The sequence below is a fragment of the Danio rerio genome, chromosome 8, assembly GCF_052040795.2.
Source record: "Danio rerio strain M-AB ecotype USA chromosome 8, GRCz13ab, whole genome shotgun sequence".
NCBI lineage: Eukaryota > Metazoa > Chordata > Actinopteri > Cypriniformes > Danionidae > Danio > Danio rerio.
The window spans coordinates 34,533,208-34,557,500 of record NC_141028.1 but is presented as its reverse complement, the minus strand read 5'-3'; the positions used below and the strand labels follow the sequence as shown (position 1 = coordinate 34,557,500).

General features: G+C 38.4%; 3 protein-coding genes across 16 annotated transcripts in view; 2 read left to right on the top strand and 1 right to left on the bottom strand.

The window, feature by feature from the left end:
- si:dkey-164f24.2 overlaps window positions 1–1,187 on the top strand; it is a 15,324-nt gene extending 14,137 nt beyond the window's left edge. For 11 of the 12 annotated variants that reach the window (XR_015497215.1, XM_087263673.1, XM_087263672.1 and 8 more), the window contains 3 exons: window positions 17–61; window positions 371–461; window positions 755–1,187. Coding sequence is in view for 11 of the 12 variants with exons in the window: in XM_087263673.1 (XP_087119799.1) it covers window positions 17–61; window positions 371–451 (126 nt within the window). In the remaining variant the exon portion in view is untranslated. 12 annotated transcript variants of the gene reach the window in all.
- Window positions 1,188–5,444: 4,257 nt separating this feature from the next.
- Window positions 5,445–24,293, top strand: part of LOC559859 — a 60,576-nt gene continuing 41,727 nt past the window's right edge. Inside the window, exons 1-30 of the mRNA XM_087264882.1 lie at window positions 5,445–5,579; window positions 5,803–5,848; window positions 8,063–8,215; window positions 8,490–8,645; window positions 8,727–8,891; window positions 8,978–9,127; window positions 9,205–9,369; window positions 10,142–10,294; window positions 10,386–10,550; window positions 10,635–10,787; window positions 10,883–11,029; window positions 11,130–11,282; window positions 11,465–11,629; window positions 11,738–11,890; window positions 11,967–12,131; window positions 12,214–12,366; window positions 12,481–12,645; window positions 20,308–20,460; window positions 20,537–20,701; window positions 20,775–20,924; window positions 21,022–21,186; window positions 21,299–21,451; window positions 21,582–21,746; window positions 21,858–22,010; window positions 22,139–22,231; window positions 22,300–22,452; window positions 22,552–22,716; window positions 22,891–23,046; window positions 23,169–23,333; window positions 23,441–23,593. Of these exons, the coding sequence (XP_087121008.1) occupies window positions 5,445–5,579; window positions 5,803–5,848; window positions 8,063–8,215; window positions 8,490–8,645; window positions 8,727–8,891; window positions 8,978–9,127; window positions 9,205–9,369; window positions 10,142–10,294; window positions 10,386–10,550; window positions 10,635–10,787; window positions 10,883–11,029; window positions 11,130–11,282; window positions 11,465–11,629; window positions 11,738–11,890; window positions 11,967–12,131; window positions 12,214–12,366; window positions 12,481–12,645; window positions 20,308–20,460; window positions 20,537–20,701; window positions 20,775–20,924; window positions 21,022–21,186; window positions 21,299–21,451; window positions 21,582–21,746; window positions 21,858–22,010; window positions 22,139–22,231; window positions 22,300–22,452; window positions 22,552–22,716; window positions 22,891–23,046; window positions 23,169–23,333; window positions 23,441–23,593 (4,531 nt within the window). The remainder of the gene's footprint in view (window positions 5,580–5,802; window positions 5,849–8,062; window positions 8,216–8,489; window positions 8,646–8,726; window positions 8,892–8,977; window positions 9,128–9,204; window positions 9,370–10,141; window positions 10,295–10,385; window positions 10,551–10,634; window positions 10,788–10,882; window positions 11,030–11,129; window positions 11,283–11,464; window positions 11,630–11,737; window positions 11,891–11,966; window positions 12,132–12,213; window positions 12,367–12,480; window positions 12,646–20,307; window positions 20,461–20,536; window positions 20,702–20,774; window positions 20,925–21,021; window positions 21,187–21,298; window positions 21,452–21,581; window positions 21,747–21,857; window positions 22,011–22,138; window positions 22,232–22,299; window positions 22,453–22,551; window positions 22,717–22,890; window positions 23,047–23,168; window positions 23,334–23,440; window positions 23,594–24,293) is intronic.
- The window catches only part of mthfd2l (methylenetetrahydrofolate dehydrogenase (NADP+ dependent) 2 like), an 81,843-nt gene continuing 70,026 nt past the window's right edge, over window positions 12,477–24,293 (bottom strand). For all 3 annotated transcript variants that reach the window (XM_087262811.1, XM_087262812.1, XM_087262808.1), the window contains one exon: window positions 12,477–12,758. In XM_087262811.1, coding sequence (XP_087118937.1) covers window positions 12,754–12,758 — 5 coding nt within the window. In that variant the 3' untranslated portion in view covers window positions 12,477–12,753. The remainder of the gene's footprint in view (window positions 12,759–24,293) is intronic.

The window sequence follows — 24,293 nt, the reverse complement described above, 5'->3', positions numbered from 1 at the left end:
TTTGCAAATATTTCAGGCTGAAGATGAATTTATGACACAAGTAGAAGCAGAAACCATAAAGGTATCTTTATCCTACTGTTTTTTTTATACATATTTTAGCTGTCTGAAATGCTTTATTGCCACAACCCTTTTAACAAATGAAGAGTTTTGATGCAAAAACCTCTAAAAGCCATTTGATATTTTCTTCTTTTCACTGCTGCTGTAGGCTCAGTGATTTTACTTTTATAATGACGAATAAGTTCTTTTCATTGCCTTTAAAGTAACATAACTGAACATTATCATTTTAGGAGAAAATTTCAGATGGAAGTTTTTGCATCTGAACTCTTCAAATAGTGTTTGTTTCAGTTAATGTCATTTCTCATTTTTATAGGACTTGGCAGTGGCTGCTAGCCGAAATGTGGACGCCATCAATGGATGTCTGGGAGTTACAGAAGTAGCAATCGAAAGTTAAAGTGCCTATGGTGAGGATATCAGTCAATATAAAAACTAAATTTATGGGATCATTTATTCATCCTCCACAGTTCTAAACCTGTTTCAGTTTCTGTTGAACACAAGGGAACATGTGATTGATTTCCATAGTAGGAACAAAAATACTATGCAAATGAATTTGTTCCAGCAACAGAAGAAATACATTTACAATATTTTAGAACCACTTGAGTGTGAGTAAATGATGAGGAAATTTTTCATTTTAGCGTGGACTACCTCTTTAACAAGCCATGGTGCCAATAAAAGATGTGTTGTCTGTGTTTTACAGAATCATAGGACATAAAGGGATGGCTGAAATGTCAGGAAACCTTTCAAAGTGCCTTTCTGTGCTGATCCTCACCTAAAATCTGACAAAGATGTGTGTGACTGTTCTTCACTGGTGGAGTTTTTCTAAACTTCCAGCTAATTTCCATATGCATGTACAGTAGATTTGCAGGTGTTATGCATTGCATATCTAGTAGAGTAAAATGGATGGGTGTTGCTAATTTCTGTGTTTTTACTTGGACCATTTTGTAATTGGGAATAAATACTTCTTGTTGTATTTGTTTAATTTGATCAGATGACTTGGAGTGGAGTGCTTTCTCAACAGAGCACAACTTCATCTTAAAATATTATCAGCACATCCTCTGTACCCCCCACAACCATCCACATGTGCCTTTCTCCAAATAATAAATAAAGGGAGGTTATTAAATTCCATTAAATTCTCCTGTGTTTAATCTATGCTGTTTACATTTATGCTCTTAGATTGTGATTAATTTTTTTTTTTAAATAAGAAAATACCACTATTGGTGAGTTTGGTAGTAAATTTTAACATTCAGAGTAAAAGTCTTTATTGAATAATTAGATCACAAATTGAATATTCAGCAGGAAATAGTAAAACAACACATTATTATCACAAAATATTTTTATTTCAAATAAATGCTATCGTATTACACTTTTGATTTATCAAGGATGATATAAAAAAGTATCCAGTTCCCAGTCCCCATTTAATTTGGAATAGTTGGAAAATTTCGTTTCTGACGGATCATGAGACACTGCAGGCAGAAGTATTTCTACAGGTTTATATCTTTTCATTTTTTCCTTTTTAAATAAAGGTTTTCACTATTCAACAATAAAACTGTAATCAAGCCAGAGTTAGCCACAAGGGCTAATTCTCATCTGTTGCCCCTGCCAGATTTTAAAAAGGCAATTTAAAATCAAAAACACATACAATAACAATACATACATCAAAAAGACAAAACTTATAAGGATTTCATAAAAAGCAAGAGAAAAGAATTACACATGATTACAAACTTAATTTGCTTTTAGCCATTTCTAGCCTACCACTTAAATCATTAGGAAGTGAGTTGCCCTCCAGAAATGCCTGCTCTAACTGAGAAGACTGACTGCAAAACTTGTACATCTATACTGCACAGATACAGTTCCCTCTAGTAGCCTAATAGATTGTGTTGCTCTACCATTATGTTTCTTCTGTCACAAATTCACATAATGGAAACAGAAATAAACTCAGAAATATAAGTAAATAATGTACTTTCTTTCTTTTTTGGTGTTGAGTACTGCTGGCTCCTTAAAGGTTTAGGACGTGAGCCTTATTACGAAATGTAAAATATTGAGCTTCATGACCTCTAGTGGTCACAAAGGATGGCATCATTCTCTTTCAGTGAGTCCCGTTTGTGTTTTCGAAATACTTTAGTCCTTATGTGATTATATGGTTAGCTGGGGTTGTAATATAGGCCTATTAGTTTCATAACCATTAATTTCATGTAGTCTTAAGGTGTTGTGGTTTAACTTAGGCCAAGCTTGGGAGAGTCAGAGGTTTGTATTTTTTAATGAAAACTAGAAGGAGAAAAGCTGAACGAAGCCTGCAATCACCGTGAAGGAATCTTTCACATGCCATGGGATTATGCACATGGATACTTTATGGTAAACATTTTACTGTTTTCTGGTCAAATAAATTTTCTAAAACTTTTCTGATTCACTTCAAATGTTTAGTACTGTACATTTAAAAACCCTAATAATCCCAACCTTCTGGTAACGGTAGGTGGTGTGTGGTCATGTGTGACATTACAAATTCAAATTAAAAATGTTATATTTGATGATTCCTACAGAAACCTTGATTTAAAATCTGACTGTATAAAAATCTCCAGTGGGTGGCGTCGAGTGACTGTCTCAAAGGAACAGTTTAGCCAGAAATAGCTCCTCCTTCTGGTTTGTCTTCAAGCAGGTGATCAAAACAGTTCTCCATCCCGATTGAGAGTGTGGCTTATCCACCCCCTTCTCTTGTTAGGAGTGGGAATCGAATCTGTAACATTTGGATGACAATTCCAATTCCTTAAACATTCAGCCACAACAAACCCAGTATATGGCTCTGTCCGGATGCTTCATCCACGAAAAGGAGGCACGGCCAAATTTGACCACTGAGTTTCGTACTAAATTGTACGCATTAGATCGTACGAATTCATACGAATTAGCCACTAAATGAAAAAGTTACGAATTGCCGTGAGATTGTGTTGGAGTTTCTCTCTCCCTCCCTCATCAGAACTTGAAGGCATAAACTATCCCAGTTCATATCAACAACAACAGCACAATACACTTATTAGTTTATTAATTGTCCTATTTTAGGGGCTTTTGGGTGAGCATACCCACATTTCATGAAAGAGCTTTTGTGTAGATCCTGAATAGAACTGTATGTCAGGACATAATATGTTTTCGAACAGATCATTTGATATCATTGATGACGAAAGCATGAGGTTTGGTGACGCAATCACCACAATCTAATCAGTAAACAGCATTCCTTGACCTCCATTCCAATCACTCTGGTACTTAGGCTACAACATCAAAAGTGACTGAACTAAAATCGAACTGCAGTCACACGTGCCAAGAACTGTTTGACCATGTTATGGGTTAATATTTGAAAACTTTGTAGTTCTGTTAACTGTGGTGTATCTCTTAAATATAGATTTTCATTAAAAAAAGTGGTGTCCCGACGCTGGCTAAGGTTAAAGCTCAATGGATATATTTGTGTGTGTGTCTAAACATTTAAAAAATCTGAAACATTTTTTCTTCCTTCTGATAGCCATCTAGCCATCTAGCCATTACAAGGAAGCAAACAGGGACGAGTCTTGTGAGAGTTTAGTTTCCTTCTAAAGTAAAAAGTTTGAAGCTTCATTTAACAAAAAATGTCTGCAGTCTTACAATCAGCCTGATTATTTTCTATTAAGAAAACTTTGTGAGCTGAGAACTCAAAATCAGGTAAGACCAGGTTTAAGTCTTTGTACAGTACTGGTCAAAAGTTTGGGGTCAGTAGGATTTTTAAATGTTTTAAAATAAGCTTATCCTGCTCACCAAAGCTGAATTTTTAATAAAAAATACAGCAAAAATTGTGAAATGTTATTGCATTATAAAATAACTGTTTAATTGAATTTAATCATTTATTACAGTAATATTTATACCAATAATATTGTTATTATTAATGGTAATAGCAAAAAGCAACGGTAAAAGCAATACTGACTGGAATAATAATTTAAATTGAAAACTACATACAATAAGAAAGCAGTTATTTTTTTTTACCTTTAATAAATGCCACCTTGATGAACAAAATAATTTTTCAAAAATATATGAAAAAAATCAGACCCAAAACTTTTGACTGGTAGTGTGCGTGTGCAGACAATTTGTGTCCTGACAAAACAGAACATTAAGCTGCATCTTTCTTTAAAGGTATGGGCTCGTATATCATGAATGGAAAAGCATAGTCATGATGTAACATTTGTTTATTTAAAAAAATGAAAATTAATTATTACATTCTAAACATTGTTTTAAATGATGTGATTACATTAGAAGTAGCCACAGTGTTATTAGAATGTAAATACATTTCGCATAGAACAACCTGTTACATTATGCAAAAAAAAAAAAAAAAAAAAGTAGAGTTTTTGTCTTATTTCTAGTCCAAATCTAGTCCAAGCATTTTCTAGACAAACAAAACATATGTAATGTTTTAAGAAAGAAGGTGTTAAATTAAGTTTTTCCTTATGTCAAACAAAATAATCTGCCAATGGGGATGGATTGTCTTGACTTGAAATGAGTAGACCCTTTGATTTTAAAGCAATTAGTTGATTTTACTTTTTAAAAAAGTGATCAGAAAAGAGACATTAGAAGTAGCCACAGTGTTTTTAGAATGTAAATACATTTCACATACAACAACCTGTTACATTATGCAAAAAAAAAAAGTAGAGTTTTTTCCTTGTTTCTAGTCCAAATCTAGTCCAAGCATTTTCTAGACAAACAAAATATATGTAATGTTTTCAGAAAGAAGGTGTTAAAATTAAGTTTTTCCTTATGTCAAACAAAATAATCTGCCAATGGGGATGGATTGTCTTGACTTGAAATGAGTAGACCCATGGATTTTGAAGTGAAATAAATAAGCAAAATAATCTTATTTCAAAGTAAAAACTAGATTTTTTTGCTTAACCCGTTGACAGATTATTGTGCTTGTTTTGAGGTAAAACGCATAATTTAAATCTTATTATTTCTTATATAAGGAAGAAACAAGTGCATTAAAGTTATAATGTGCTTGTTACAACACATTCAATTTTAATATTATGAGTTATTCATTAGCAGTTATTACATTATGAGTTATTCAAAAGCTGAAGTAAAAAGTGTTATTATTATTTTTATTATTATTAATTATATTTATAAACCCATAAACCCTTATCCTAACCCTAACCATATTCTGTGTAATGCAGTACAGGTAGTTAACTAATATTACTCGGTACTTAAATGTGTAATTGTTTACAGTGTTACAGGGACACTGCAAAAGATGTGTTGCAAGAAAAACATATTGCTAATAAGTAAGAAAAAAAGTTACAAATAAGTAACTTTATTAATTACCATTATTGATTGGTTACATTATTAATAAAACACATTCTTTTTTTTCTATTTTTATTTTGGTCCACATAGGTATGGAACCTGTTTCTGTGATTTTGAGATTAATAATCATGCTGTATGTGACTTGTTCACTGGAAATGCAAAGCCTGAGTCATGCACAGACAGTGAATCAGGAAATGCTCGGATTAAATACATGGCGTGCAATGATTGTAAGTACACCTAATGGAACGCAACAGATAACTGCTTTTTTCTTTTTTGTATCTTCTACTGTGATAAACCACATTTTTTAAAAATCAGGGTGAATTCAAAACAATCTTTGCAGTTATTTAATAAATGCACATTTTAACTGAGCGTAGCGATCTCTAGAGATAAATGTTTATGTGTGAATGTGTTTTTCTCATACTATTGTGTCACATGTGTCTTAAATTCCAGCCAACTTACATGGGTGAAAAAGCAAATAACTTCAACCAAGGACAGGGTGAGTGTTAATAAACAGTGGATGGAGGTTTGCTCATCACTTTAAGTTTCTGAGAGTCAATTATTAAACAACTATTCAATGAACATTCAGGAACTATGTATTTGACTGAATAAAATATGAAATTCTTGTTGTTGTTTAAGTAAAATCGTCACCTTAGAATTATAAGGTTTTATCTGACATTTTTGTAAAAATTGAGTTATTGACATTCTTATTAAAAGGACAACTTATTTGTATTATGGGATGTTTTTTATAAGTTGTTTACATTTTAAGACATTTTATTGTGAAAACAAATGTTACACACATACTGTTTATATACTATATGGAATGCAAAAACTTTGAAGCTCAATATCTCAAAATCATTCAGAACGCAGATAGAACCTTATTGTTCCAAGGTGACCAGGTTACACAAAAGTAAATATAGAAGGACAAACTGAGATAAAGTAACAGTATTAGTACACTGTAAATAATTCTTGCTGCCTTAATTTTTGTTCTAGTCATCTCGACTTACATCAATCAAACTGACTAAAAATATAAATTTTAACTTTAGTTGAATCCCTTGCTTATTAAACATATAATTTGTGGTCTTGATTTTTGTTATTACATTTTTTTTTTTTTGCAGTGTAATTTGAGGTTAGTTCACATAAAAAAATCTGTTATTAATTACTGACCTTCATGTAATTTCAATCTCAAATCTGAGATCTTTGTAAATTTTCAGAACAAGCATTAAGATATTTTAGGTGAAATCTGAGAGCACTCTTGTCCACCAGCAAGAGTCCAGAAAAGTTCAACATCCAGTAAAGAAACCAAAAACACAGTCAAAACATTCCATGTGACTTCAGTAGTTATAAAGTAGTGTATTTACACACATTAGCTCTTAAAACACATTTGTGTGCCAAAAAATAAATAAATAAGACATACATACATACATAGTGTACATTTACTATGAGCAGTACAATGTACTGTATTTTTTAGCATCATTTTGCCCATAGAAAATGCACACCCTGTTCTGAAATGGAAAACAATGGATAAAGCACTGAAGTTGCAAGAAATGTTTCTTACAAAGTTTTTGGTTCCTTTTCTGGACTTTGAACATCTCATGACTTGCGGATTATAGAGGATAAGAGAGCTCCAGAATTTCATCTAAAATATCTTAATGTGTGCTCTCAGGGTTTTGAAACGACATGAAGATGCGTAATTAATGATGGAATTGTCTTTTTTGGGCTTATATAATCCTTTAACACATTTTATTTTATATTTACACTGCAAAAAAATCTGTTTACTAACAGTTTCTGTATTGTGTGATTCACCTGTGTTTTTCATTCATTTACTGTTGTAATTTGCATTATGGGAACTTGATCTCTGCTCTGTCGAATTTTGATGTAGAAAAGTCTCTACAGTTTAACAAAAAGACTTTGACATTATAGCAGTTTGAAATAATATAATGTATACAAAGTAATATAAAGAGAAATAAGTCTGTAAAATAACAGAAATGGGTAACATTTGATGGTCTAGTTGAGTATTAGTAGACTGTCTGCTAAATATTTGCTGATATTGCTCCTTCAACAGACATTTAACTGACTATAAGAAACTTGCAAGTGCATATCAACTTACACTAGCCCTAACCCCAACCCAACAGTCTACTTATAATTTATTGGGAAGTAGTTTGCATGCAGATGCAATGTAACTTAAATTCAACAAACGGATTACCAAATTTAAGTGTGACCCAGAAATGTACTGGCAGCTTAATACAATTTTATTAAAGCATAATATACAACACCTAATCAGACAATATATCACTTTCAACCAATAAAAATGTTAACAAAAGTCACTTTTTCAAACATTCATAGGTTAAAATTTGTTAGGAAGATGAAGGTCACATAATGCAATTCAAAAGCAATAAACAGTGGGAAAAAAGAAAACATGAATCAAAAATTATGGAAAACTGATCATTTAAATATATTTTTGTACAGTGTAGATTTTATTTTTGCTTAAATATTCAAAATAAAAGCATTATGTTTTACATTATGAACAGTGAGTTTTTTTTTCCTTTTCACCTCTTACAATCTGAAATATATATATATATATATATATATATATATATATATATATATATATATATATATATATATATATATATATATATATATATATATATATATATATATATATATATATACCTCTTTTTATAAATATTAATTTCTTGTTTTTTGGCAGCAAATGGAAAATCATTCAAATACTTAATCAGCATCAAAATAAATGCCTCAAGGGAAATGATACAAGATCGCTTGAGGACACTTCTTCAAGGACGTTCATTTTCATATGGCATCAGCCGAAATGTAACCATAACCAATGTGAATCCCAATAAAAGTAAGACTTATATGTATACTAAAATAATTTTTTGTTACTCATGGAGCTAGTAGGTTACTTATAGAATAATGCATATCATGAATATTTTGAATTGTAGTCATTGAAAACTACATGCATTATGATGCAATTTTATAATGTAATTTAATAATTTTTCTAGCTTAATGAGTAAATGTATAGTACATGCACGAATGGAGTTAACATATAAATTACCTGTCTGCTATCAGGGAGCACTGCACAATAGTTGATATTAAATATTTTTCTCTGTTTTTGCCAGCTCAACCTCTCAAGCTTTTTAAATACAAGACTGATCTAAAAATCACTGCTTCAAGAGAAACCGTGATAGACCAAATGAGGGACATGATCCGTGAACAAAAATTCCCCATGTGCATCAAGAAAGGCATGGAAATCTCCAGTGCAAGCATCACTACAGGTTTGAACTCAGTAATGCCGTTCTTTTGAATTAATTTCTTAATGTGTTCTCCATCCGCTTAACATTTTGTTGAATTTGCAGTGTGTCTCTCAAATTTGAGCAAAACTGAGTGCAAGTGTGAGAATCAGTACATCTGGTCCTCTGAACAATGCTCTATACATGGCGTTTGTGGTTCGATCCAAAATAATACTAGTGGATGCATCACTTCTCTTCCAACTGATGGGACATTCTGTCATCTAGCACCAGGTAAAGAAGTCTTTTGTCATTTGTGACTGTAAGTTATAATGATTTTAAACTGGTTGAATATTCTCATCTTTGTTAATTTTTTTCAGCTCGACTGAAGTCCTTCAGATATACAATTGACATAAATATCAATGCTTCAAGAGAAGCTGTGATCAACCAAATGAAAGTGATGATCAGAGAACAAAACTTCATGTGCATCAAAAAAGGTGTAAAAATCTCTATTGCAAACATCACTTCAGGTAAGAAAAGAATGGACAGAATCAATTATTTAAGTTATAAAGTTATGCTCTCTTTTAACGATTTCTTGAATTTACAGTGTGTCTTTCAAATATAAGCAACACCGAGTGTAGATGTGAGAATCAGTACATCTGGTCCTCTGAACAATGCTCTAAACATGGCGTTTGTGGCTTGAGTCAAAATAATACTTGTGGATGCATCACTTCTCTTCCAACTGATGGGATGTTCTGCCGGCGATCAACTGGTAAAGAAGTCTCTCTGCAAATTAAAGCTAACAATAAAGTGTTGCAAGAATGATGTTTGAACTAAAATAAAACCCTCCATGGGTTCCCTCAATTTTTCTTATTGGGGTTTTTTAATAGATATTTTTAATTAATGTACAAAACATCTAAGGTAAACATAACTTAATGCAACTTGAACGCTTATTCTACAGCATAAACAACACAATCTCATACTCCAAACATTCTTATCTAGTTACACATTCAAAAGATATATTTTATAAAATACACTTAACAAAACTATCAATAATATGAGTGTTTAATTGAAGTTGTAGAGGAAAATGTTAAAGAATTGTCAGGTTACAGTATGTTTACTACAGACCTTATTTTTCTTCTAAATTTAAAAACACATTGTAAATCCTCATAGGAAAAGCTCAAGGGAACTCATTGCTAATAATTTGGTAAAACCTTATTTTGATGGTTCATTTGAGTAATAGTAGACTGTCTGCTTAAATTCTGTTGATACTGCTCCTTCAACAGATATTTAACTGACTATAAGAAACTTTGCAAGTACAAGTCAACTTAGACAAACCCTAACCCCAACCTAACACTCTACTTATAATCGAATTAAAATTATTTGCAATGTAACTTAAATTCAACAAACGGACTATCAAAATAAAGTGTCACCAATAATTTTTCTAGATTTCTGTTTTTTTTTCCTACACGGCTCTATTTGCTTGATAATAATATAGTAATTTCTGACAAATTATTTTTTTAAATTGATGTCTTTTTGTATAGCTTCCCTGAAACCTTTCAAATTCAGCATTGACATAAAAATCAATGTTTCAAGAGAAGCTGTGATCGAGCGCTTGAAGGCAATAATTAAGAAACAAAAATTCCCAATGTGTATCAAAAAAGGCATGGAAATCTCCAGTGGAAACATTACTACAGGTAAAAAAGATGAGTGTAGTGTAGTAATGCTGTTCTGTTTCTAATTTCAAAATATGTTTTTCATTCTTTTAACAATTTGTTAAATTTGTAGTGTGTCTCTCAAACTTGAACAAATCTGAGTGCAGCTGTGAGAATCAGTACATCTGGTCCTCTGATCAATGCTCTAAACATGGCGTTTGTGGCTCGAGTCAAAATAATACATGTGGATGCATCACTTCTCTTCCAACTGATGGATCATTCTGTCGTCCACCAAAAGGTAAAGACAGCTCTACTTGTTTTAGATTTATTCTAACAACTGGCAACCGTTTGCTAATTTAATTTTTGTTCAATTTTACATTAGCTCCACTAAAGTTGTTCAAATATACCATTGACATGAAGATCAATGCATCAAGAGAAGCTGTTATTGACCACTTAAGGTCAGTAATACGTACACAGAAATTCCCAATGTGTATCAGGAAAGAGATGAAAATTTCCAGTGCAAACATCACTACAGGTAAGAGAAGCATGAGTGGAGTAAATCTGTTCTGTTCACATTACTCTGACATTGTTATGGCTTCTCCATTACTTTGAAACTTGTTGAATTTGCAGTTTGTCTCTCAAGTTTGAACAAATCTGAGTGCAGCTGTGAGAATCAGTACATCTGGTTTTCTGAACAATGCTCTAATCATGGCAATCGAACATGTGGATGCATCACTTCTCCTCTAACTGATGGATCATTCTGTCAGCCACAACCAGGTAAAGATCACAGTCTTTCTGTTGCATAATGTGACAACTGGTGTGATTGTAAAGCATGTTTTAACTGGGTAAATATTCACATCTTTGCCCAAATTTTCAGCTAAACTGAAGTCGTTCAGATACACCATTGACTTGAAAATCAATTCTTCAAGAGAGGCTGTGATCAACCATTTCAGGGCATTGATTAACAGACAAAAATTCCCAATGTGTATCAGGAAAGGGATGAAAATCTCCAGTACAAACATCACTACAGGTAAGAGAAGTATGAGCAGAGTAATGACATTCTATCCATACTCATCTGAAAAAATACTTTTAAATATTTTGAAAAAAATAAAATAAATTAATTAATAATAAAAAAAAAAAATATATATATAAGTAATATATATATTACTTATTTTCGTTTCATTTTATTTAATTTTTTGTTTATTTTTTCAGTTTGTCTCTCAAATTCAAGCAAAACTGAGTGCAGCTGTGAGAATCTGTACATCTGGTCCTCTGAACAATGCTCTAAACATGGTGTTTGTGACTTGAGTCAAAATAATACATGTGGATGCATCACTTCTCTTCCAACTGATGGGATGTTCTGTAATGTACCACCGGGTAAAGAAGTCTCTTGTCATTTTAGATTCAATGTGTCAAGTGCTGTATTTGTAAAGTATAATGTGTTTTTATCTGGTTGAATATTTTCATCTTTGCCTAATTTCTCAGCTCAACTGAAGTCCTTCAGATACACCATTAACATGAAACTCAATGCTTCAACAAAAGCTGTGATCAACCAACTGAAAGCGATGATCAGAGAACAAAAATTAAGAAAGTGCATCAAGAAAGGTGTAAAAATCTCCAGTTCAAACATTACTACAGGTAAGAAAAATATGAGCTTATTAAATTATCTCTACATGTATTCTCCATTCTTTTAAAATTTTTTGTACATTTGCAGTGTGTCTTTCAAATTCAAGCAGAACTGAGTGCAGTTGTGAGAATCAGCACAGCTGGTCCTCTGATCAATGCTCTAAATATGGGGTTTGTGGCCCAAGTCAAAATAATACATGTGGATGCATCAATTCTCTTCCAACTAATGGGATGTTTTGCCGGCCACCAACTGGTACAAAAAAAAAACAAAGTTAACAATTGGCTTGATGATAATTTCACATGGTTTACGAACTGAATTATTTTTATTTTTTCAGCTCCTTTGAAGTCCTTCAGATACACAATTGACATGAAAGTTAATGCTTTAAAAAAATCTGTGATCAAACGTTTGAAGGCAATTATCAGTGGACAGAAATTCTCACTTTGTTTCAAGAAAGGCATGAGCATATCTACTGCAAACATCACTACAGGTGAGAGAAGCATGAGAAGAGTAATGATATTCTGTCCACACATTCATCTGACAAACTATTGCTCCATTTGTTGTTTATTTTAACTTTTATTTTTATTATTTGTTTGTTTTGCAGTGTGTTTCTCAAATTCAAGCCAGACCAAGTGTAAATGTGAGAATCAGTACATCTGGTCCTCTGAACAATGCTCTAAACATGGCATCTGTGACCCGAGTCAAAATAATACATGTGGATGCATCACTTCTCTCCCAACTGATGGGATATTCTGTAGACCACAACCTGGTAAAGAACTCTCTTCTTTTGCAAATTTAAGGGCATCCGCTGCGTAAAACACATGCTGGATAAGGTGGTGCTTCGTTCCGCTTTGGCGACCCTTGATTAACAAAGGGACTACTCTGAAAAGAAAATGAATGAACAATCAGTCTGTGCAAAAGCTTAGTAAACTAACACACATGCAATGCAATTTTAAGCTTATTTACATACAGATTTTATATGACAGAATGAGGAAGAAATCTTAATCTTTTTTTTTTTTTTAGTATTCAGTACAGTAATGCAGGTTAGGTAAATAAGCATTGCACTGTAAATATACTTTATGCTTATAAAATACTAAGGGTGTCTATAAGAACAGAAATAATCCACATAGTGCTAAAATAATTTGTTAAATGGGTTTAATTTGATCCATTTATCAGTTTTTATCCTCTGCTCTGCAGCAGCCAGTGATAGCAAAAGTCTTTATCTCAGTGTCAAAAGCCTCAGTAATCTTTCCCCTTCGGTTGGGGAACTTCAGTGCTATACAGTGGATTTGATATTGAAAATCCACGTATGGGAAGGATTCGGTTCAGAAGCCGCTTGTCTGAAAGAGTATTGAACGGGCCAATTAATGCAATGAATTGGCAGTGTAAGCTTGCACAGGTGTGCTTCATTGCCAATTATCCCAGCATATAAGCACACCTGGAGCGAGCAAACGCCATCCTTTTCGCTACAGAGACTTTCTGATCGAGTCGATGAGGGTTCCTCTTGCTGAATTAGCGACTTCAGAGCGAACGAGTGTCTCCCGGTCCAGAGTGGGTTTTCGCTGCGGCAGACGGTCGAGCTGGGTTTCTCCCTTGCCTGTGGTTCTTTGGGTCCGGTCCTCCAGAGAGGTGCGTATTGTTGCAACTTTCCTAAAAGAGCAACACAGTCATGCAGCACGTCCTTTTCAGGATGGAGCTCCGACTGTGCGTTTCTGGATGCGGGGGTTTCCTGGCTCTGGATGATGGACACGATCACTGCATTGCATGTTTGGGGGTCCAACATGTTAATGCGGTGCTCGCGGGCGGTTCATGTCGTCATTGCGATGCCATGACCGTTGCACAGCTAAGATTGCGGCTAACTTTCGTAAGAGAGTGAGCCACCCCAGTTGCCTCATGTTCTAAAAAAGCAGCGGGCGCTCGGGCAGATCTGAGGGTTCCAATGGGAGATAATCCACCGCCCAAGGGCTCGTGGACCTCTCGTTCCTCAGAGCGCTCCATCCAAGCTTAGGGCAGTGGGAGTGATCCGTCTAACCAAATGGTAGCTCTCACGCTCGATGACACCGGAGATCAGATGTCCTCCGCGGCATCGGAGGGTGGGCTTTCACTGTCCGATGAAGATCTGGACCCGCTCGCCCCCTCCGGGCATTGTTAGCCGTGCTTTCCCGGGCTGCTTCGGCCGTGGGGTTGGAGCTGGTTCATCCCCCAGCTCTGCAGCCGGACCTAATAGATGGGTGCTATGTAGACGGCCAGAAGGCGAAGCCTTCGAAGCCTCTCTTCCCCTTCTTCCCGGAAGTGCACAGTAGGCTCACGCAGTCTTGGAGGGCACCTTTCTCTCCCCGTGCTGAGTGTCCCTCCGCCCTCACCGCCCTTGACGGCGGAGCTGCCAGGGGGTATGAGGCGATCCTGTCAGAGGAGCGCGCTATCGCGGTCAATCTTTGTCGGCGTGGCGCCTCTACGTGGCGGGGTTTGCCCCGCCTCCCGTCCAAAGCTTGTAGGTTGTCTGCCTCCCTCGGAGCTAGAGCTTATAACGCTGCGGGCCAGGCTGCGTCTGCTTTGCACACGATGGCCACCTACCAGCGCTACCAAGCGCAGGCGCTGGCCGAGCTGCACGAGGGCGGGTCTAACCCAGGCTTACTACCTGAGCTGCGCACCGTGACCGACTATGCTCTTTGGACTACAAAATCCACCACGTGTGCGCTGGGAAGGACGATGTCCACACTTGTGGTTCAGGAACGCCACCTCTGGCTAAACCTGGCCGATATGCGCGATGTTGACAAAGTTCGCTTTCTTGACTTGCCCATATCCCAGGCTGGCCTGTTCGGCGACACCGTCGGTGAATTCACCCAGGAATTCAAGGTGGTGAAAGAGCAGTCGGATGCAATGGGCAATGTCATCTATCGGCGCGGCCGTAAGCCCGCTCCGCCCGCCGAGCCATCCACCTCCGCTGTTCCTCGCCGAGGGCGTAGCGTACACCTCAAATGCAGGCAGCCCCCCCTGCTCAGGGCGCCGTTAAGTCCGGTAAACGGACCGCGAAGCGTCCCTGAGACAGGCCATCCGGAGAAGAGGAAACTTGCTCTTTCCCCGCTGGAGGGCGGGGCCCCGATTCCAACGGTACTTTTCAGTGCCACCAAAACATCAATGAAAGAGCACTTTTCCCCTTCCCCGGATGTGACAGCACGAACTCTGCCAGTCCAGGACGCGCTGCCTTCCGGCTCGCAGATTCTTCGTGCTTCGCCAGTGGCTCACAAGCGCTGGGGGGACGGTCTCTCTTCCAACGGCCCCCCAAGTTCACGGGCGTGTATTTCACCAGGGTCAACCCCCTGTCCGCCCCTGTCTTGCGAGAGGAGATTGCTGCCCTCCTGGCAAAGGGTGCAATCGAGCCAGTTCCTCCAGCCGAGATGGAGAGTGGGTTTTACAGCCCATACTTCATCGTACCCAAAAAGAGCGGTGGGTCACGACCAATCCTAGATCTGCGCGTTTTGAACCGCTGTCTACACAAGCTGCCGTTTAGAATGCTCACGCAGAGGCGCATTCTCCAATGCGTTCGTCCTCTGAATTGGTTTGCAGCCATAGACCTGAAGGACGCGTATTTCCATGTCTCCATTGTTCCACGCCACTGCCAATTTCTGCGGTTTGCGTTCGAGGGTCGAGCGTGGCAGTACAAGGTCCTTCCCTTCGGGCTCTGTCTGTCTCCGTGGGTCTTCACCAAACTCGCGAACGGTGCCTTAGCACCCCTTCGGCTCGCGGGCATCCGCATACTCAATTATCTCGACGAATGGCTGATTTTAGCCCACTCGCGGGAGCAATTGATTATGCACAGGGACAAGGTGCTTCGGCATCTCCGCCTATTGGGGCTTCAGGTCAACCGAGAAAAGAGCAAACTCGCCCCCGTGCAGAGGATCTCTTTTCTCGGGATGGAGCTGGACTCGATCACCATGGTAGCGCACCTTTCCGAGGAACGCGCTTGCCTGTTGCTGAACTGTCTGAGGGTGCTCGACAGCAAACTAGTGGTCCCACTGAAGTTCTTTCAGAGGCTCCTGGGGCATATGGCATCCGCAGCCGCCGTCACGCCGCTCTGATTGCTCCATATGAGACCACTTCAGCACTGGCTTCACAATCGGGTCCCAAGACGCGCATGGCACGCGGGCACACACCGGGTCTCTGTTACTGCGCTCTGTCGCCGCGCCCTCAGCCCTTGGAACGACCCCTCGTTCCTACAGGCCGGTGTGCCTCTAGGACAGGCGTCCAGCCATGTTGTTGTTTCAACAGATGCTTCCAACACGGGTTGGGGGGCCGTGTGTCGCGGGCATGCGGCTGCGGGCCTGTGGAAAGGTGCCCAGTTGCATTGGCATATCAATCGCCTAGAGCTGTTGGCAGTTTCTCGCTCTCCACCGCTTTTTACCGGTGCTGGAGCGGCAACACGTGCTGGTCAGGACGGAAAGTACGGCGGCGGCGGCGTATATCAACCGCATGGGGGGTATGCGCTCTCGCCGCATGTCTCAGCTCGCCCGCCATCTGCTCCTCTGGAGTCACCCGCGGCTGAAATCGCTGCGCGCCATTCACGTTCCAGGCATGCTCAATCGTGCAGCCGATGCACTCTCATGACAGCTGTTACGCCCTGGAGAATGGAGACTCCATCCCGAGTCTGTTCAGCTGATATGGGCGCGATTCGGGGAGGCCCAGATCGATCTGTTTGCTTCCCCCGAGAACGCTCATTGCCAGTTGTTTTTTTCCCTGACCGAGGGCTCTCTCGGCACGGATGCACTGGCCCACAGCTGGCCTCGGGGCATGCGCAAGTATGCGTTTCCCCCAGTGAGCCTGCTCGCGCAGTTACTGTGCAAGGTCAGGGAGGACGAGGAACAGGTTCTGCTAATTGCGCCCCTTTGGCCCAACCGGACCAGGATATCAGAGCTCTCACTCCTTGCGACGGCCCTCCCCTGGCGGATCCCTTTGAGAGATGACCTACTCTCTCAGGGACAGGGCACCATCTGGCACCCTCGCCCCAATCTTTGGAACCTCCACGTGTGGTCCTTAGACGCGAGGAAGACTTAGGTAACCTACCGACTGCGGTGGTTAATACCATCACTCAGGCTAGAGCCCCCTCCACGAGGCGTGCCTACACCCTGAAGTGGAGTCTATTCACTGAATGGTGCGTCTCTCGCAGAGAAGACCCCTAAACTGCCAGATTAGTGTTGTGCTCTCTTTCCTTCAAGAGAAGTTGGACAGCAGGCTGTCGCCCTCCACTCTCAAGGTTTACGTGGCCGCCATCTCCGCTTATCATAACGCGGTAGATGGCGGCACTGTGGGAAAGTATAACCTCATCATCCGGTTCCTTAGGGGTGCTAGGCGAATTCATCTCGCCGAATCCATCTCGCCCCCCTCTCGTGCCCTCATGGGATCTCACCCTCGTTCTCACGAGTTTGCGAGCAGATCCCTTTGAGCCACTCGAATCAGTATCTCTAAGATTTCTGTCCCTGAAGACAGCTCTGCTGGTTGCGTTGGCCTCCATCAAGAGGGTCTGGGACCTGGAGACATTTTCGGTCAGTGACTCGTGCCTGAAACTCGGGCCGGATTACTCACGTCATCCTGAGACCCCGCCCGGGTTATGTGCCCAAGGTTCCTACCACCCCCTTTAGAGATGAGGTAGTAAACCTGCAAGCGCTGCCCCCGGAGGAGGCAGACCCAGCCCTTTCTTTGCTTTGTCCAGTTCGCGCTCTGCGCATTTATATGGACCGTACTCAGAATTTTAGATTATCTGAGCAGCTCTTGTCTGTTATGGCGGTCGGCAGCAGGGAAGTGCCGTATCGAAACAAAGATTATCCCACTGGATTGTGGATGCCATTTTACTCGCTTATTCAAGTCGAGGTCAGCCGTGTCCCCCGGGAGTGCATGCACACTCCACTCGGAGCGTTGCATCCTCTTGGGCGTGTGCACGCGGCGCCTCTCTAACAGACATCTGTAGAGCTGCGGGCTGGGCGACACCCAACACATTTGCATGGTTTTTCTGCGGGTGGAGCCGGTTTCCTCAAGGGTATTAGGTAACCCTTTGGTGATTGAGGAAACAACTCGGTAGGGTGTTGAAACACGCTTGCTGCGCCATTCTCCCTAACACGGAGGTACGTGCGCCTTTTTATCTGTCAGTAAGTTCCCCGTCAGGTGAGCCCTGCAGATTCCTCCGTGGCCCCCAGCACTGACTTAGCGGAGGAGTCCCTTCCTGGCCCACTATGTTGTAGGTCAGTCCGCGTTTTGGGTATAGGTGCCTGCTATGCTTGATCCCCACTAGGCGATCCCATATGCTTATTCCGCCACGGTTAAGTCCCCCCCCTGGGTGGACCCGTGTCTTCCCTCTTCGCTAACCACTTTTTTTCTATGCGTACTCCCCCTTCTTAGGGCTAGTCCATATGTTAACTCTGCCATCTATCCCACCTTGGGTAGCGGATGGCCTTCGCAGGGTCCTCCCTATCGGGATTGCACACTTCCCAACGTACTGTCGTATATTCCTAGAATTATCTAGACGCTCACGACTCCCAAAAAAATATATCTAAATCCGTAAAACTTCTGTTGAAGTAGGATAAATTAGGGCCAGGGACACGTTGGAGGACCGCGCCTCCCATGATGTGGATGTGTCACACTTGCTTCACTATCCCCTCATCAGGGGCGTTGGTAAGTTGCAGTCATTATGGCGCTTTCCATACTTCTCCCATACGTGGATTTTCAATATCAAATCCACTGTATAGCACTGAAGTTCCCCAACCGAAGGGGAACGTTCGAGGTTACAGAAGTAACCCTTCGTTCCCCGAGGAGGGGAACGGAAGTGCTATACTCCGTCGCCATAATGACTGTCCCTTAAAAGGAGCTTAAAAGGATGGCGTTTGCTCGCTCCAGGTGTGCTTATATGCTGGGATAATTTGCAATGAAGCACACCTGTGAAAGCTTAAGCTGCCAATTCATTGCATTCATTGGCCCGTTCAATACTCTTTCAGACAAGCGGCTTCTGAACCGAATCCTTCCCATACGTGGATTTTCAATATCAAATCCACTGTATAGCACTTCCGTTCCCCTCCTCGGGGAATGAAGGGTTACTTCTGTAACCTCAAACGATATGTGGTATTTATGTGTGAGTGCGCCCTCTAGCGTTCAGCATGAAGATACAACGTGTGATCACACAATACTATTTTATAGATCTTCAACACTGCTAGATTCCCATTGTCTTGCAAAGTTTTTTTCCAACCTGCTTCAGCACATCTGCTTGTGTATTTATATCATGCTTAAAAGCTTTATTAGTTGCTTCAGTGTGTTTGGTTATGGTTGAGCTCTGACAGATAGTAGGCATTCAGGAGCAGGCTTGAACAATAGTATATATGGAAGGCTGTTGGGGCCAAAACAGTATCTGAATGCAGCCTTTATGATGCAAGCTGAGATTGCATCACTCAGCGATTCAGCGTCAGACACAATGCACTCAAATGGAGTGAGTGACGTCATTGTGAGAGGTAGGGTAAAGGGTGGGGATAGGTGAGCCTATTAAACAGCATTGAATGCAGCACAGATTGCACTGCACCAGCTCTCAGCTTGAAGGTCTCTGCTGTATTTAGCATTATTTACTTATTTAATTTACTTAAATAAATAAATAAATAAATAAATAAATAAATAAATAAATAAATATTTACTTAAATAATATCAAATTTAAAAATGTTAAAAAAAGATATATAATAATTTTCTCTAAATACACGTACAGTAGCTGGTCCCACACTGAATCTACATGCACAGAAATCCATAGATTTAGCCCATCATTGCATCTGTCAAATCAAATCACTGTAATTGTCACATCATCAGCAGCACATGTACTAGGATTAGAGAAAAGCTTAGGTGCTGACTCCAGACAGTGCAAAATATGACATACTCCAAAAACAACACAATATACCATTAGCAAAGTTGACAATAAGTATGTAAAAGACAATAACTAAATGTTTATTTACTTATGTAAAATTGTGTAAATATATTTATTGATTTTTTTAAATTAATTTCAGTATTATTGACCAATATGCACAGTTATATGATTTATTTACAATACAGTTTGTAAAGTAATATTTGATGTCTTTAAGATATATTATATGAGAGACTTACTTTTTTCCAAACAAGTGGATCTAATTGGATTTACGTTGTATAGTTCTTTTTTATTCAATGTTTTAGGTTTCCAGTTACTACTGTATACCCCTCAAATCATTCCTCATAAAATGCATATTTTTTCAAATTTTTCTTGCACAAAAATAGTGAGAAAATGTCCACAGATTCTGTATGCCCCTACACAAAACATTTTATCTCTCAGTGGATACTTATGGTTTAAATCAGCATTAATATTGTTATATTACAATAACTACCAGAAAAAGTTTTTACATGGTTGAATATTTTCTTCTTTGCATAATTTTTTCAGCTCGATTACAGTCATTCAGATACACCATTGACATGAAAATCAATGCTTCAAGAGAGGCTGTGATTGACAGTTTGAGGACATTGACCCATGGACAAACATTCTCAAAGTGTGTCAAGAAAGAAATGAAAATCCCCAGTACAAAAATCACCACAGGTGAGAAAAGGATGAGATTTAAAAATTATTTTTACATGTGTTCTCGATTCTTTTAATAACTTTTTAAAAATTGCAGTGTGTCTATCATCTTTGAATAAAACTGAGTGCACTTGTCAGAATCAGTACATCTGGTCCTCTGAACAATGCTCTAAACAAGGCGTTTGTGGCCCGAGTCAGAATATTACATGTGGATGCATCACTTCTCTTCCAACTGATGGGTCATTTTGTCGGCCACCACCAGGTACAATAAACTTTTTTTTTTTCATTTTGAGATGGTTTCTGAACAGTTAATTATTTTTGTTACATTTTTTCAGCTTACATGAAGTCATTTAGATACACCATTGACATAAAAGTTAATGCTTCAAATAAAGCTGTGATCGACCGTTTGAGGGCGATGATCAGTGGACAGAAATTCCCAATGTGTGTCAAGAAAGGCATGAAAATATCCAGTACAAACATCAAAAGTAATGACATTCTGTCCACAATTATTTGACAAATTATTCCTCTTTTTGTTTTATATATATATATTTATTTAATTAATTTTTTTTGTTTGTTTTGCAGTGTGTGTCTCAAATATGAGCGAAACTGAGTGCAGCTGTGAGAATCAGTACATCTGGTCCTCTGAACAATGCTCTAAACATGGCGTTTGTGGTTCGAGTCAAAATAACACATGTGGATGCATCACTTCTCTTCCAACTGTTGGGACAAACTGCCATCCACCACCAAGTACAATAAACTCTTCTCATTTAATTTCAAAATGAAGTTGACAGTTGGCTTGATTGTGACATGATATAGTTTCTAAACAGATAATTATTTTTTATTTAATTATATTTTTTAGCTCCTTTAAAGTCCTTCAGATACACCATTGACATAAAAGTTAATGCTTCAAATAAAGCTGTGATCAACCGTTTGAGGGCGATGATCAGTGAACAGAAATTCCCAATGTGTGTCAAGAAAGGCATGAAAATATCCAGTACAAACATCGCTACAGGTGAGAGAAGAATGAGAAGAGTAATGATATTCTGTCCACATTCATCTGACAAATTATTTCCCAATTTGTTCTTTATTTATTTTAATAATTGTATTTTTTTTTCGTGTTTTTTTTTTTTTTTTTTTTGCAGTGTGTTTCTTAAATTCAAGCAAAACTGAGTGCAGATGTGAGAATCAGTACATCTGGTCCTCTGAACAATGCTCTAAACATGGCGTTTGTGGTCCAAATCAAAATAACACATGTGGATGCATCACTTTTCTTCCAGCTGACGGAACAACCTGTCGTCCAGCACCAGGTACAGTAAACTCTTCCCATTTATTTCAGGATGAAGTTGACAGTTGGCTTGATTTTGACATGACATGGCTTCTGAAGAGATAATTATTTTATTTTGTTTAATTTTTTTCAGCTCCTTTGAAGGCATTCAGATACACTATTGACATAAAAGTTAATGCTTCAGAAAAGGCTGTGATTAACCGTTTGAAGGCAATAATCTGTGGACAGAAACTCCCAGTGTGTGTCAAGAAAGGCATGAAAATATCCAGTACAAACATCACTACAGGTGAGAGAAGCATAAGAAGAGTAATGACATTCTGTCCACATTCATCTGACAAATTATTTTCCCATTTGTTCTTTATTTATTTTAATTAATTGTATTTAATAATCATTTTTGGTTTGTTTCTTTTGCAGTGTGTCTCTCAAATTCAAGCCTGACTCAAAACAATACATGTAGATGCATCACTTCTATTCCAACTAATGGGATTTTCTGTCGGCCACCAAGAGGTAAGTATTTCTGTCTTTCAGTCAGGGTGAAAACTTGTGGGTTTTAACTGGTAAAACATTTTTTTCAGCACAACTTAAGTCATTCAGATACACCATCGACATAAAAATCAATGCTTCAAGAGGTTTTGGGGTGGACTGTTTGAAGGCATTGATTAATGGACAAAAATTCCCAATGTGTGTCAGGAAAGGCATGAAAATCTCCAGTGCAAACATCACAACAGGTGAGAGAATAATGAGAAAATTAATGATATTCTGTTTATATTCATCTGACAAACTATTTTAAAATTTGTTCTTAATGTAACAATTTATTGCATTTGCAGTGTGTCTATCATCTTTGAATAAAACTGAGTGCAGATGTGAGAATCAGTACATCTGGTCCTCTGAACAATGCTCTAAATATGGGGTTTGTGGCTCAATTCAAAATAATACATGTGGATTCATCACTTCTCTTCCAACTGATAGATTATTCTGTCATCCAGCACCTGGTAAAGAAGTCTCTCTTGATGTAAAATTTGTGACAACTGGTGTGACTGTAAAGTCTAATGCTGTTTTTTAAATGGCTTTCTTTGCATCAAAATTAATGTGATGACTCATGTGATGCCTAAGTCTACTCTTGTTTCAACCACTCAGTTTTTGTTTGTCATTGACCATTTTTTCAGCTCCTCCACTCAGATTGTTCAGATACACTATTGACATAAAAATCAACGCTTCAAGAGATGTTGTGATCGACCGTTTGAGGACATTGATTTATGGCCCAATATTCCCAATTTGCGTCAAGAAAGAGATGAAAATCACCAGTACAAACATCACTACAGGTGAGAGAAGTATGAGAAGAGCGATGACATCATGTCCACATTCATCTGACAAAAGATTTTCCTGTTTGTTTTTCATTTTTTTAATTTAATTAAACCTTTTTGTTTGTTTGTTTGTTTTGCAGTGTGTTTCTCAAATTCAAGCCAGACCAAATGCATATGTGAGAATCAGTACATCTGGTCCACTGAACAATGCTCTAAGCATGGGGTTTGTGGCTCAGGTCAAAATAACACATGTGGATGCATCACTTCTCTCCCTACTGATGGGTCATTCTGCCGACCACCACCAGGTAAAGAATTCTGTCTTAGTTTAAATTCAGGGTGAAAACTTGTGTGATTGTAAAGTCTAGTGAAGTTTTTAACTGGTTAAATGTTTTTGTTTTTGCACTTTTTTCAGCACAACTCAAGTCATTCAGATACACCATCGACATAAAAATCAATGCTTCAAGAGAGGTTGTGATCGATCATTTAAGGGCATTGGTTTTTGGACGAAAATTCCCAGTGTGTGTCAGTGAAGGCATGAAAATCTCCAGTAAAAACATCACTACATGTAAGAGAATAAAAAGAGTAATGCCATTCCGTTTTTAAGTTTGTTCTTAATTTAACAAGTAGTTAAATTTAATCCATTAATCGCTCTTGATTAATTAAGAATTATGTGGCTGCCGCTTCCATCATATTTTCCACAGCCTCAATATTGGCTTGTATTAAGCATGAGAAATGAAATATTTGATTAGTTTGTTATAATATAACGTTATTTCAGTTTTCATTCATAAATGGATCAAGTTATCATTTCTTAGTTATTGCAACTGAAAAGTGCATTTAAGCTCTAATATTGCTCTATCCGCTGTATAAGCACTCTGTGGAGCAAAGTCGAATTCTCTCCAAACTTCATTAAAAAGTTTAGACCTGCAGCGCTTCTCTGCAGGCAAGTTTTACTGACTGTTTATGTCACACACAATTGTAAAACAGAGGTAAATGAAAGACTTCTTTCTTGCAATAAACCACGTGCAGATTATTGGGGCATGATGAAAGACACCATTTGACATTTTTAAAGTCTTATGTAATTGTTTAATGTAATAAATTATGTTATTACATTAAAGTTATTCCTTGTTCATAAAACAAGTCAACAGAATATGGTTAGCACTGTCACCTCACAGCAAGAAGGTTCTTTGTGGAGTTTGCATGTTCTCCAGTTTTTGTGTAAGTGTGCTCCATTTTCCCTCCTATAGTCCAAATACATGTGCTAGAGG